At 32.9% G+C, this 11,464-nt stretch overlaps 1 protein-coding gene across 1 annotated transcript; it reads left to right on the top strand.

Moving 5' to 3' along the window:
• Positions 1-1,757: 1,757 nt before the first annotated feature.
• On the top strand, positions 1,758-8,732 carry LOC126701987 (protein EDS1-like). The gene is made up of 3 exons (XM_050400517.1): positions 1,758-2,140; positions 6,804-7,589; positions 7,804-8,732. The coding sequence occupies exons 1-3, from the start codon at positions 1,808-1,810 to the stop codon at positions 8,527-8,529; spliced, it is 1,845 nt and encodes a 614-aa protein (XP_050256474.1). The 5' UTR covers positions 1,758-1,807; the 3' UTR covers positions 8,530-8,732.
• The last annotated feature ends 2,732 nt before the right edge of the window (positions 8,733-11,464 follow it).

The following is an 11,464-nucleotide window of genomic DNA, read 5'->3' as shown; positions in this document are numbered from 1 at the left end:
TCAAACATTCACAACGGCTACAAACACAACAATCATTTCTCTTAAACATCTATAAACTCAAGCATAATCAAAATACAAACTCAAAAACACAATCTTAAAATTAATCAAATCATAACAAAAAAAAAAAAAAAAAAAAGAGACAGAAGCCATCTGACCCACGGTGGAGCAAGCAAGCAACCCACGGTGGAGCAAAAATGAGACAACGCCTGCCTCTGTCCTTCAATCAACGGTGGAGCAAGCAATGACTTGTTCTTAATTTCTCTGTTTCTTATCACTATCGAAAGTGTTCTAGAAGCAAGTAAAAAAAAAAAAAAAAGAGCTAGAAAAAGAATGAGAGAGCTGAAGAAAGTGAAAGTGAGATCCGGAATGAACTAGAAAAAGAAAAAGAAGGGTAGATAGAGATGGGAGTGGGATAGGTGTGGGGTGGAGAAAAAACCAAGAGAAAAAAAGAAAAAGAAAAAAAAAAGTAAAAGAAACGTATGGATGTAATTAAGTTTGGGAAAAAAAATTGCAACTAAGAAATTTACCACAATATTTTTACAATAAATTTTAAGTAATAGATTATTTTTAGCTAATATTGGTGAGTAAAAAAACAATTTCAGTGGTGGGTTCAAATTAGAATTAGTAACAACTTTCCACATAAGATTTTGATGTGATTTTTGTGAAAGTATTGTGAAAAATATTGTGAATATAACATTTTTTTATTAAAAAATATAATTGTTGGGAATGAATATAGGAAGAATAAATGATGATAAAAAAAGAATAAATAATGAATGAAGAAATAATATTTAAATGAGATAGAGAAAATGATAGAGAGTCTGTTGGAAAATGTATTTGAAAAAGTAAGTAAGCAAAGGTAAAATGAACTGTTCACTCTCCAAACAGTACAAAAATTTGAAGAGGCTGTTGGAGATGCTCTAATGCGTTCTATTCCTCTCTGCTGGCTGATTGCAGGTTGCTTATGAGCAGGTTTCAGCATTGCAAAGTGCAGCACGCATTCCGTGAAGTTAATAGAGTTGCAGATGCTCTAATGCGTTCTATTCCTCTCTGCTGGCTGATTGCAGGTCGCTTATGAGCAGGTTTTAGCATTGCAAAGTGCAGCACGCATTCCGTGAAGTTAATAGAGTTGCAGATGCGCTGGCTAAGCTAGGATGTGAAATGCAAGAGGATTTTGTAGTCTTGGATATATCCCCATCTGATGTGATTTCTTCTTTTGTGTATTATGATGCTAATGGGGAGAACTTTTGTAGGCTTACTGCCACTAATTTAGCAATTTTGGCCTAGTTGAATGAAATTCTTATAACCAAAAAAAAAAAAAAAGTATTTCAAACGCGTAATTACCCAACAGTGGCTTCACTTGAGAGAAGAAAAAGAACGGACAAAAATGCTTACCTAGATAAGTAGAAAGCTCCTGCTATCAGCATCCTTGATCAAACCGAAGGAAGTATCCTTGATAAACCGAAGAAACTTCCTTGAAAGAAATGTGCCTGGCCCAGTTTTCACTATTCATTGGAGGCTTTTTTTTTTTGATTTGTCATTGGAGAAGCATATTTCTATAGCCCCAAGTCTCCGATCACCTTTTGGCAAAGTCTTGGCCTTTTTGTATTTTGGTGCAAAGTCTTAGTCTATGACGTTGTTTAATCAGCCAAAAATAAAAAACTAAAAATTAAAGCAAGTCTTGGTCAATAATTTTTTTAATCCAATATTCACGTTATAATCTGCATAAAAGCTAAAGGGTATTTGCATTTTGCAGTATAAACAAACTACTTCCTTGCTTCAAGTTCTAACTTAAGAAAGAGCAAGAAGAATGGCTAGTTTAAAGGTTGGAGAAAACAAAGAAATCAATACAGACCTAATCCAAAAGGCTTGCTCTCTTGCAGTGAAAGCTCACAGCAAATCTTCACAAAAGTCATATATTCTTGAGAAGACTGGTGGTTCATCATATGTGATCTTTAGCTTTCCTGGATATTGGTCTGAAAATGACTGGTATGATGGAGAACCTTTTGGAGAAACCAAGATCAATCTTGATTTGTTTCCTTCTCTTAGAAGTATAGGCATTGATGAACATGCCAAGGTCAACAAAGCCTTTCTACAAAGATTTGTTGACAAAATCTCGAGGAACCGAGATTTCAGAAATGAGGTATATTTTGCTCTCTCTCTCTCTCTCTCTCTCTCATTTTTTTTTTATTTAAAAATTTCCTGACCACTTGCTTGCTTGTTCCTACTTTTGATGAGTCTTTTGGCTGAATATTGTAAAAATTGAAGTTTACTTGTGATATGGGTACTGTTCAAATTTATTTGATGAAATGAGGAGAGAAGTTATTTTCGGCAATACCATTGTCGAAATTCTAAGAAAAAGTAGGAGAGAGGAGAGAGAAATGATGTGACGGATGTGAGAGAGAAAAATGAATTTCGGCAATGATATGGCCAAAAAAAAATTGAATTGTGGCAATTGAATTACTGAAATTGGAGGATTAAAAAAAGAAAAAAAGAAAACTAAACAGTGGCAAGAGTAATACTATGGCCACACACTATTTTACCATATTTTTTACAAACTGTTTTTATAGCCAATTTTTTATTAATTTTCATTAGGGCCCACTAATAACATCATTTTTTTTATTTACCAATAATTATTTATCATATCAACAGTTTATGAAAGTTTTTTGTAAAAACATTTGTATCTCTAGCATTTTGCCAAAAGAGGAGGATATATATATATATATATATATATATATATATATATATAAAAACTCAATTGTGGCAATTGAATTGCTGAAATTGTAGGAGTAAAAAAAAAAGAAAAAGGAAAAAAATAAAGAAAAGGATTGTGGTAAGATTAATGCTACAACCACACTTTTGGATGACTAAAAGTGTGTATCTCTATAATTTTACTCCAAAAGTGTGGCTGTAGCTAGGCCTGTTCAGGATTTGACCGGCATCGATGAAACCGGTTGGTGCCAAACCGATCTGACCGATTCAAAGCTCCACCGTAGATGCTCGGAGAGGTGGTCGGCAAAGGCAGCCGGTGCGACGATCGGCGACCATTTTTCACTCCGATGAGAAACTGCACCGCACCGATGTGTGTATATATATATATATATATTTATATGTTGTATAATTTATATATGTAGTTACTGTAGGTTTAAGACTTTCGATAGAGAGAAGGTGAGACTTTGAGAGAGGTAAGGAAGGAAGGATGAGGAAGAAGGGGAAATGGCGCAAGAGAGAATGAGATAAGATGTAGGGTTTTTAAATTTTAACTCTACAATACCAAAACAATGTCGTTTGAGCCTGATATTAATTTTAATAGCAGTTCCAAAACGACGTCGTTTTGGTATTAGATTTAAAATTTAAAAAAAAAAAAAAAAAAAAAAAAAAAAAAAAAAAACTTGTAATGTTGCCATTTTATAAACCCTAAATATATTTTATCCCCATCCCAATCAGTTCACTGCCTCTCTTTCTCTCTCTCTTCCCGTTAGTCTTTCTTACCCAAGCATCTCCACCTCTCCTCTCTCTCCCCTTCCTCTTCAACCTCCACCACTTGCTGTCAGTCTGTCACCATTCTCTACTACTTGATGCTTTGTTCTTGGAATTTCACCCATGTCATTGTTCTTGGAGTTTCACCCTCTCCCCTCCCCCTTGTTCTATCAAGTTTGTTAATCTATTTTCCTTTGATAGTTTTGTTTCATCTGTTATGACTTAGGTTTAGGTTTATTATTTATTTATTTATTTGAAATAGTATATTTTTTAGAGAGATTGTGAATTTGTGCATATTTTGTTTGTTTTCTTTCGTGTTTTTTTTTTTTTTTTTGTGCTGAATATTTGGGTTATCTAATGATTATGTTGTGGTTTGGGAGTGTTAAATACTGTGTCTGGATTCTGAGAAAATTGAGGAATTCATTGAACTAACCACACCAAACCAGTATCTTGCACCGCACCTTGTGCAAACCGGTTTTACTACTCCACTAGTGAGGTGCGTTCAAGCACTTGGGGAAACCGCACCTTATAGGTGCAATGCTAAAAACACTCTCATAACCAACCGCACTGCATCGTGTACAAGCCTAGCTGTAGCATTAATCTTACCACAATCAAGGTTTTTTTTTTTTTTTTTAAATCATCCACTTTTGGCAAAATGCTAGAGATACAAACTTTTATAGAAAAACTTTCATAAATTGTTGATATGATGAGTGATTATTCGTAAATAAAAAAGGAAATATTATTGATGGGCCCTAATGAGAACCAGTAAGAAATTGGCCATAACAACAGTTTGTAAAAATATGGTAAAATAGAGAATTTATTTTTTCGTGCTTGGTGTCAATTTATTTTTGTGTCTAATGTTAGAGTTGAAGTATAATATCATCATTATTATGTTTAAGGTACTTCGTTATTTAAGACGACTCATCACACGTGTAAAGTGCGTGCAATAATACTCTTTTTTTTTCTTTTTTTTAGTGCTATAATGTTTAAAAGTGATATATAATACTCCTAACTGTTTGTATATTTCCTTTTTTTTTTTTAAAAGGTAAAGTAACGTAGAATAATGTTAAAAATGAGATAGAGATAGTGTCTTAAGATTTAGGTTGAGTGAAGAAGATAAAGAAAAAAGCCTAAAACTTAGGAACAATAGATTACTCTTTTAACCAATTTGTATTTTTTAATTTAAAATTATTTAGCTAAAAGATAAGAGTATTTTAGAGATTTTAAAAATTTGTGTGAGGTTATTTTAGTACGTAAAATATTGAAAGTTGAAACTCAAACATAGAATTCTATTATTAATAGTATAGAAGTATAGATGACTAAAAGTAAAGTATACTTTAAATATATAGTAAAAGATATGAATAAAAATAATTAATATATAGTAATTAATAGATGAAGTTAAAAGAGTAATTTTAAGATATTCAAACAAGTTATTTTGATGACTTAAAAATTAAAATAAAAAATAAATTAATAAGAAGTATTAAAATTATAAGAATGTACTCTAAAATTTTAAATTTTTTTATACAAGCCTTGATTTTTATTAAATACATTATATAAATTTATTTTAAATTAACTCAAAAGTACTAAAAGTTTATTCTTTCTTTATTACTTAATATTTCAAACCAACAGAAGGTGAGTTTATTGCCAAAAAAAAAAAAAAAAAAATTTTTTAGTACTGGCACATTGGTTAAGGAATGTTGTGATAAGATACCATTTGGTAATATCGGAAGGCTTCATAAAGGGTTTTTTTCTCTCTTTCAAGGAGTATGTGTATGTGTTTTTTTTTAAAGTGACGATTGTACAGAAAAAGAAGAGGGGGGAAAAAAAGAAAAGAGAAGGACAAAGAGGCAGACCCGCGAGAAAAAAAAAAAAAAAAAAAAGTAGAAAGAGTTTGGTTTTGTCATGGCCATTATGATTTTCAACTTATTAAAAAAAAAAGGCCATTTAGCAATATTACTTAAAAAATTAAAAAAACTAATATAAATGAGTTTTCAAAATACATGTTCTAAACACCTTAATTTGAGAATTGTAACTCAAACACCCAAAATAAAACATCACTACCAACCCTTTTTTTTTTTGCCCGTAGTGTTTAGTGTTTAAACACTTCAAATTGTTGTTTGAACATCACTATCAAACATGCCCTTAATTCCTCATCGCTAGTTTGTATTTGATTTGATTGAGTAATTGCTTGGATTTCCATCAAGATAACTCAGTGTTTTTTGTATTTTTCATGTAAGTGCTTAACTTCTATTTATATTTATTGACCTAGATTTGCATGTTCTTTATTGTTATTGTATTATCGAAGTACCTGTTGTTTTGTTTCTTTTAACTGACAAAACACATATCACTATAGAGAGAGAACAAAAATCATGAACAAAAGCCATTTTAACGGCATTGAAAGTTTATTCATTACAAGTTACAACACCTATAAAAGTTTTATAATAAATATAACCCAATTGAACAAAAATTCAGTTCCAACAGAGTAGAGGCCAGGTCTTTATATAATATCCTCATTTATTGTTGCTGAATCAAAGTCTTCTTAATTGAGACAATACCAAACCCATTCGAGAATACCAATGTCACTCAATTTTTCTAAGTAAAAAAATACTTAGTGTTCCATATTTGGTCACGCATATGTATCCTACTATTTTTATTGATTTGCCAATTGCATCCTGCCATTACAGTAAAACTCTTCTTTGATTGTCTTTTTAATAGCTCTAAAAGTTTATTTGGTAAAAATTATTTTTACCAACTTATTTTACTATTCAGCTTATTTTTGCTATTATTTATGGGCCCAACTATACTTTTTAGTACTATTCATAAGTCTCACTGTATTATTTTAGCTAACTTTTACTTTTGTTTACAGTATTTTCAGTAAAAAATTTTCAATTTTAGCAAAATAAGTGGATCACAAACAAACTCTAAATATGTTAGGATTCAGCTTGATTTGGCTAGGAACATGGATAGTTTCAAAAGACTTTTTTTTTTCTTTTTTTTTAAGTCTAGTGTTATAATTTTCCTTTTTTTTAAAAAAAAATTTGGATAATTTTTTTTTTTTTTTTTGAAAATCTGGATTAGTTGGAGAGTATACTATTTTGTAGATATTTTAAAAAGAGTTAAAGATATATTTTTACCGAGTTGTCCTCAAGTTTTTTTCCTGTTAAACCTAAAGTTTAGGGGTATTTTTGAACCACAAAAAGTCCAGTCTAAATATAGGAATCCTCTTTAGAGATAGTATAGATAAAATTTAAAAAATAAATTAAAAATTAAAAAAAACAAAAACAAAAACAAAAACAGATGTGACTGAATATGATTATATCATTCAGGTGGAAAAGGCTAAGTATGAGAAGAAGCAAATAGTGTTCACAGGACACTCCACTGGTGGTTCAGTTGCCACCCTCGCAACAATTTGGTTTTTGGAAAAATACTGGAGATCAGATGCCTTAGCAGCCTCACCTCTCTGTCTGACTTTTGGATGTCCTCTAACCGGTAACCATATATTTTCCCATGCTCTTAGGCGTGAGAAATGGGCTCCATACTTCATTCATTTTGTCATGAGATATGACATTGTCCCACGGATCTTGCTTGCTCCTATCTCATCAATTAAACAAGAATTTCAGCCAATTCTCCAGTTTCTTAATCCAAAATCCACTCGTGCATTTGCTAACACACCCCCAGAGGCTTCGAATTTCTATACGAATGTAATGAAGAATGCATCGTCTATGGCAAGCCATGCTGCTTGCAGCCTCATGGGGAACACAAACCTGTTATTGGAAACCATGACAAACTTCACAGCATTAAGCCCTTACAAGCCCTTTGGAACATTTGTCTTCTGCACTGGGAATAGAAAACTGGTTATCTTGAGTAACCCAGATGCTATTTTGCAACTACTGTTTTACTCCTCTCTATTGGACAATGAAGCAGAATGTCCAGATGTTGCCCAAAGAAGTCTTCAACAACATTTCGGCTCTGGGAATGAATTGAAAGACTGCTTCAATAAGCTAGATGCGGTTTTGTTGGAGTCATTGGAAAAACTTCCATTATCTGCAGACTCTACAACTACAAGTAGTGATATTACAACAATTAATGCAGCCTTGAAGGACTTTGGCTTGGTAAGTTCTATTTCCTTTGCTTGTTTCAACAAATTCCAAAATCTTGAAATCAATCTCTTATCAAAAAGTAATTAAACATGACTTGCAATAGACTATAAAAAGAGAATAAAAAAAGAATTTCAATGCTAGAAAATATGTTGAATTTAGAGTACAACTCACCAAAGAATCTTCTTAGTCTTTTCTTTGTGCTTATTTCCTGTGTGACGTGTTCTAGAGCACAAGAGCCAGATTGTGTCTTTGTGCTGCTGGAGAGTTAGAGAAGCGGAAGATTGGAAATAAGAACAGCATCGATCTCAAGAAGGCAGATATAGCAATGAAATACCTAGAAGACTACAAATTGAGTTGTGGGCGTCAAGGCCTAGGTTATTATGATGCCTTCAAGATTCAAAAATCCACCGAGGATTTCGAGGCTAATGTGAAGAGACTTGAGTTAGCAGGTATATGGGATGAAATTATTGAAATGTTAAAAAGGTATGACCTCCCGGATGCATTTGAGGGTGAGAAGGAGTGGATAGATCTTGGAACAAAGTACCGCCGCCTTGTTGAGCCCTTAGATATTGCCAACTTCTATAGACACTTGAAGTACGATGTTAGCGGACCTTATACGGAAAAGGGCAGGCCAACACGTTACAGGTGCACACAAAGATGGCTTGAGCATGCTCAGAGGATGCCTGCTGGATCTTGTGGAGAATCATGCTTTTGGGCCGATGTAGAGGAGCTGCGCATTAAAACTAGCAGCAAAGAAGGGTTTGCACCATTCAAAGTTAAGGTATTGCAACTAGAAGAACAAGCAAAGAAATGGATCAATGACAAAGTGTTGGATAGAGATGTGTTGATGGAGAATTCCACCTTTGTGGCATGGTGGAAAAAACAACCTGAACCGCACAAGTTAGCATCTTGCATTAAAGATATAGAAGGATTCAAGATTACGAGTGTCTAGCATGTTGATTTCTTAATTGGCTACTATCAACAGCCTGCAATTGCTCAAGAGTTTGTGTGGTTGTTTGTAACATATTTCTTGTTTCAATAAAATTTAATCATTACCTAAAGAGAAATTCTGTTTTGTGTATATGCTCATCCTTGTAATGACTTCATGCACACATTAAATTGGGAAAAAACTTATTCAACAGAACCACCATCCAATTCCAACCTCAAGGTGGCATCACTATTTGATTGATTGGTAATACTTTAGTGTTCTTGTGATTCCTCCTACATATTGAAAAGTGCCACGTGTTTCTTATATTCACTGAAAATTTCGTGGACCACGCTACTATATTTTATCCAAAAAATAAAACAAGAAATTGAGAATGCTAACATACTTCAGGCACCCCTCTCTAATGGGTTTGGCCAACAAAGTTATATGCCATATTAAGATGTGAATAAAACTCGGATTTGAGCATAAATTAATTCAGTCCGATAAATACATAATAAGATTACAACATAAAAATATACGAACATGATGTCATTATTTCCAGAAGATAAAAATTGTTATTTGGTCGTATATAACATGCATGAAACCAAAATCCACCCTACTTAATCCCAATTTCGATTATCGCACCTCCACACTTAGCAAAAGGAGGACAACTATCCTCTAATAATTCACAATTTATACTACCATATTTTCCTTTCCACTTCTCGACTCTTTGAGCACTTTGTGCATGGAAAAGTGTCAATTAAGCAACAAAACTTTTAGCTTAGACTAATTAATATTCAATGAGATGGAAAGGAAGTGATTGCATGAAAACTCGTATTCAATGAGATGGAAACTTACTTGCATTAAATTAATTCCAACGTCACAAACTTTGACTTGATAGTTAATGTAATTGCTATGCTATCCCTAACACTCTTGAGCACTAGCATCAGTTTTTATGCCAAATGCCAATTCAACACAACAAAACCTAGTTTTTCTATTTTAACATTACACCCTATATCACATCTTCTATTCTTCCATACACCACATTAAAAAAATATAAACAACTAATAAAAAATCAATTTAATTTCTCCAAAAACTCCTCTCTCTCTCTCTCTCTTCCCTCTACGCTAAACCAGAAGTCATCCACCATCTCTCTTCTCTCTACTCTTTGAACCTAGCACCCATCCATCGTCATGACCACCACCCATAACCACCACCGCCATGGTTCTACAAAAATACAAAAAATAAAAATAAAAACCCAAATGCAAAAACCTAGTCAACAACATCCAAACCCACCTCCAAATCAGATCCCACAAATTCGAACCCATTACCACAATGGGAACCACCAAGACCACCAAAATCAGCCACTACACCCCAAACAAATCGACCCAAAAAAAAAAAAAAAACACACACACACACACACACACACACAAACACAAACACAAACAAACCCGAATTAAAACCCACTAAAATTAGCCACAACGACAACCCAAAAAACAAACAAACCCAAAATTAAAACCTATTACTCGTCAATCAAGAGAAAGAGATCTAGCAGTAGGGCACTGTGGAGAAGTGGTGTGGGATGGTGGCCAATTTGGCGAGGCTGAGAGTGTGAGTGAGAGAGAAAGAGAGGAGAGGTAGGGTGAGAGTAAGAGAGCAAGAATGAGGGGTTGGGTGAAAGTGAGGGGAAGAGAGGCCGAGAGTGATGAGAGAAATCAAAAGAGAGAGAGAGAGAGAGAGAGAGAGAGAGAGAGAATAAAAAATAAATAAAATTTTTACAATTTATGCTCATATCATTCTAAAATTGAAATTGTACTATTCATCAATGCTAAAATTTTTAACATTTAGAACATTTGATGTGTGGAAGGCTTTTTAGTGTGTTGGTGTGCCAATGCTCTAAGACTAATTCAACAATAATATTTATGCTAAAGATAACACATATAAATTCTAAGACTCTATAAGTTTTAGAAAAATAAATAAATCTTATAATCTTCCGTTTTTCCTTGGATATATTTTGTTTACCATTCTTCCTTTTTTTTAACCATCCAATTCTTGCATTTGAATTTCATAGAAAAACTGATTGACTTTATCTTCTTCCATGAATGATAAAGCCCCACGTGTTTTTTTTTTTAAATCTTTTTGAATATAAACAATGCCTGCAATTTTATTTCTGTTTTCATTGGTAGGAAAATATTGGTAAGGCCGTTATGGAAAACTTTCTTTTGCCGAACTCTAATGCTGTTGCTGTGAAGGTTTTAAAATTAAAATTTATAAAAAATGAAGAGCGAATGACACAAATCTTTTGAATGCAAATAATTTTACATGAGAGAGAGTGCCTGTAATTTTTATCCCTTTTATTCTCCATGTAGGTTCTATTTAGACATTGGCTAAGTGGGTGGGTGTTGCTATTATTACACCGAAATTGATCTTCTACTTCCTCAACAAAAAAAAAAAAGAAAAAAAAGAAAAAGAAAGAAATCGATCTTCTACAGCCTAATAGTGTGATAGGTGCCCTGTCCATTTCCTACCGTTAAGCTTGGATTATATTATTTTCAGTGAAATTTTGGGGATTTAGTGATTTACAAATGCAATTCCACTAGACATGTTCTCAACGTGTCATGTAGGCCAATCCTACTTTTTCCAAGTTCACAGTAAGAACAATAGTATTGCTACATTTAAAGCGGAAAAGAGCATTCACATCAGAATTCTTATCGATGTTAGCATGAAAATTTATTTTTATTATCATACAATCATTTTTCAAAGACAGTCATGTTAGACTATTCTAAAAATATTTCAATAAAACATTCATTTCTTATTCACATAACCACTTTTTTAAAACATCCACGTTACTCAAACACACGCAATTGTGAATTGAGAAATGTGTAAAATATCTTTACACATGAACTTTAGCTATGTAAATTTACTTGAGTATTGTAGATGTGGACAAGATATGCATAATTGT

This window comes from Quercus robur, chromosome 10, assembly GCF_932294415.1.
Source record: "Quercus robur chromosome 10, dhQueRobu3.1, whole genome shotgun sequence".
NCBI classification, from domain to species: Eukaryota; Viridiplantae; Streptophyta; class Magnoliopsida; order Fagales; family Fagaceae; genus Quercus; species Quercus robur.
Note: the sequence above shows the minus strand (reverse complement) of the source record. Positions and strands in the feature narration are given on the sequence as shown.

Coding starts and splice junctions, on each gene's coding strand:
- LOC126701987 (XM_050400517.1), top strand. CDS start 1,808: ATGGCTAGTTTAAAGGTTGGAGAAAACAAAGAAATCAATACAGACCTA. Junction 2,141..6,803: donor ACCGAGATTTCAGAAATGAG/GTATATTTTGCT, acceptor TATATCATTCAG/GTGGAAAAGGCTAAGTATGA. Junction 7,590..7,803: donor CCTTGAAGGACTTTGGCTTG/GTAAGTTCTATT, acceptor GACGTGTTCTAG/AGCACAAGAGCCAGATTGTG.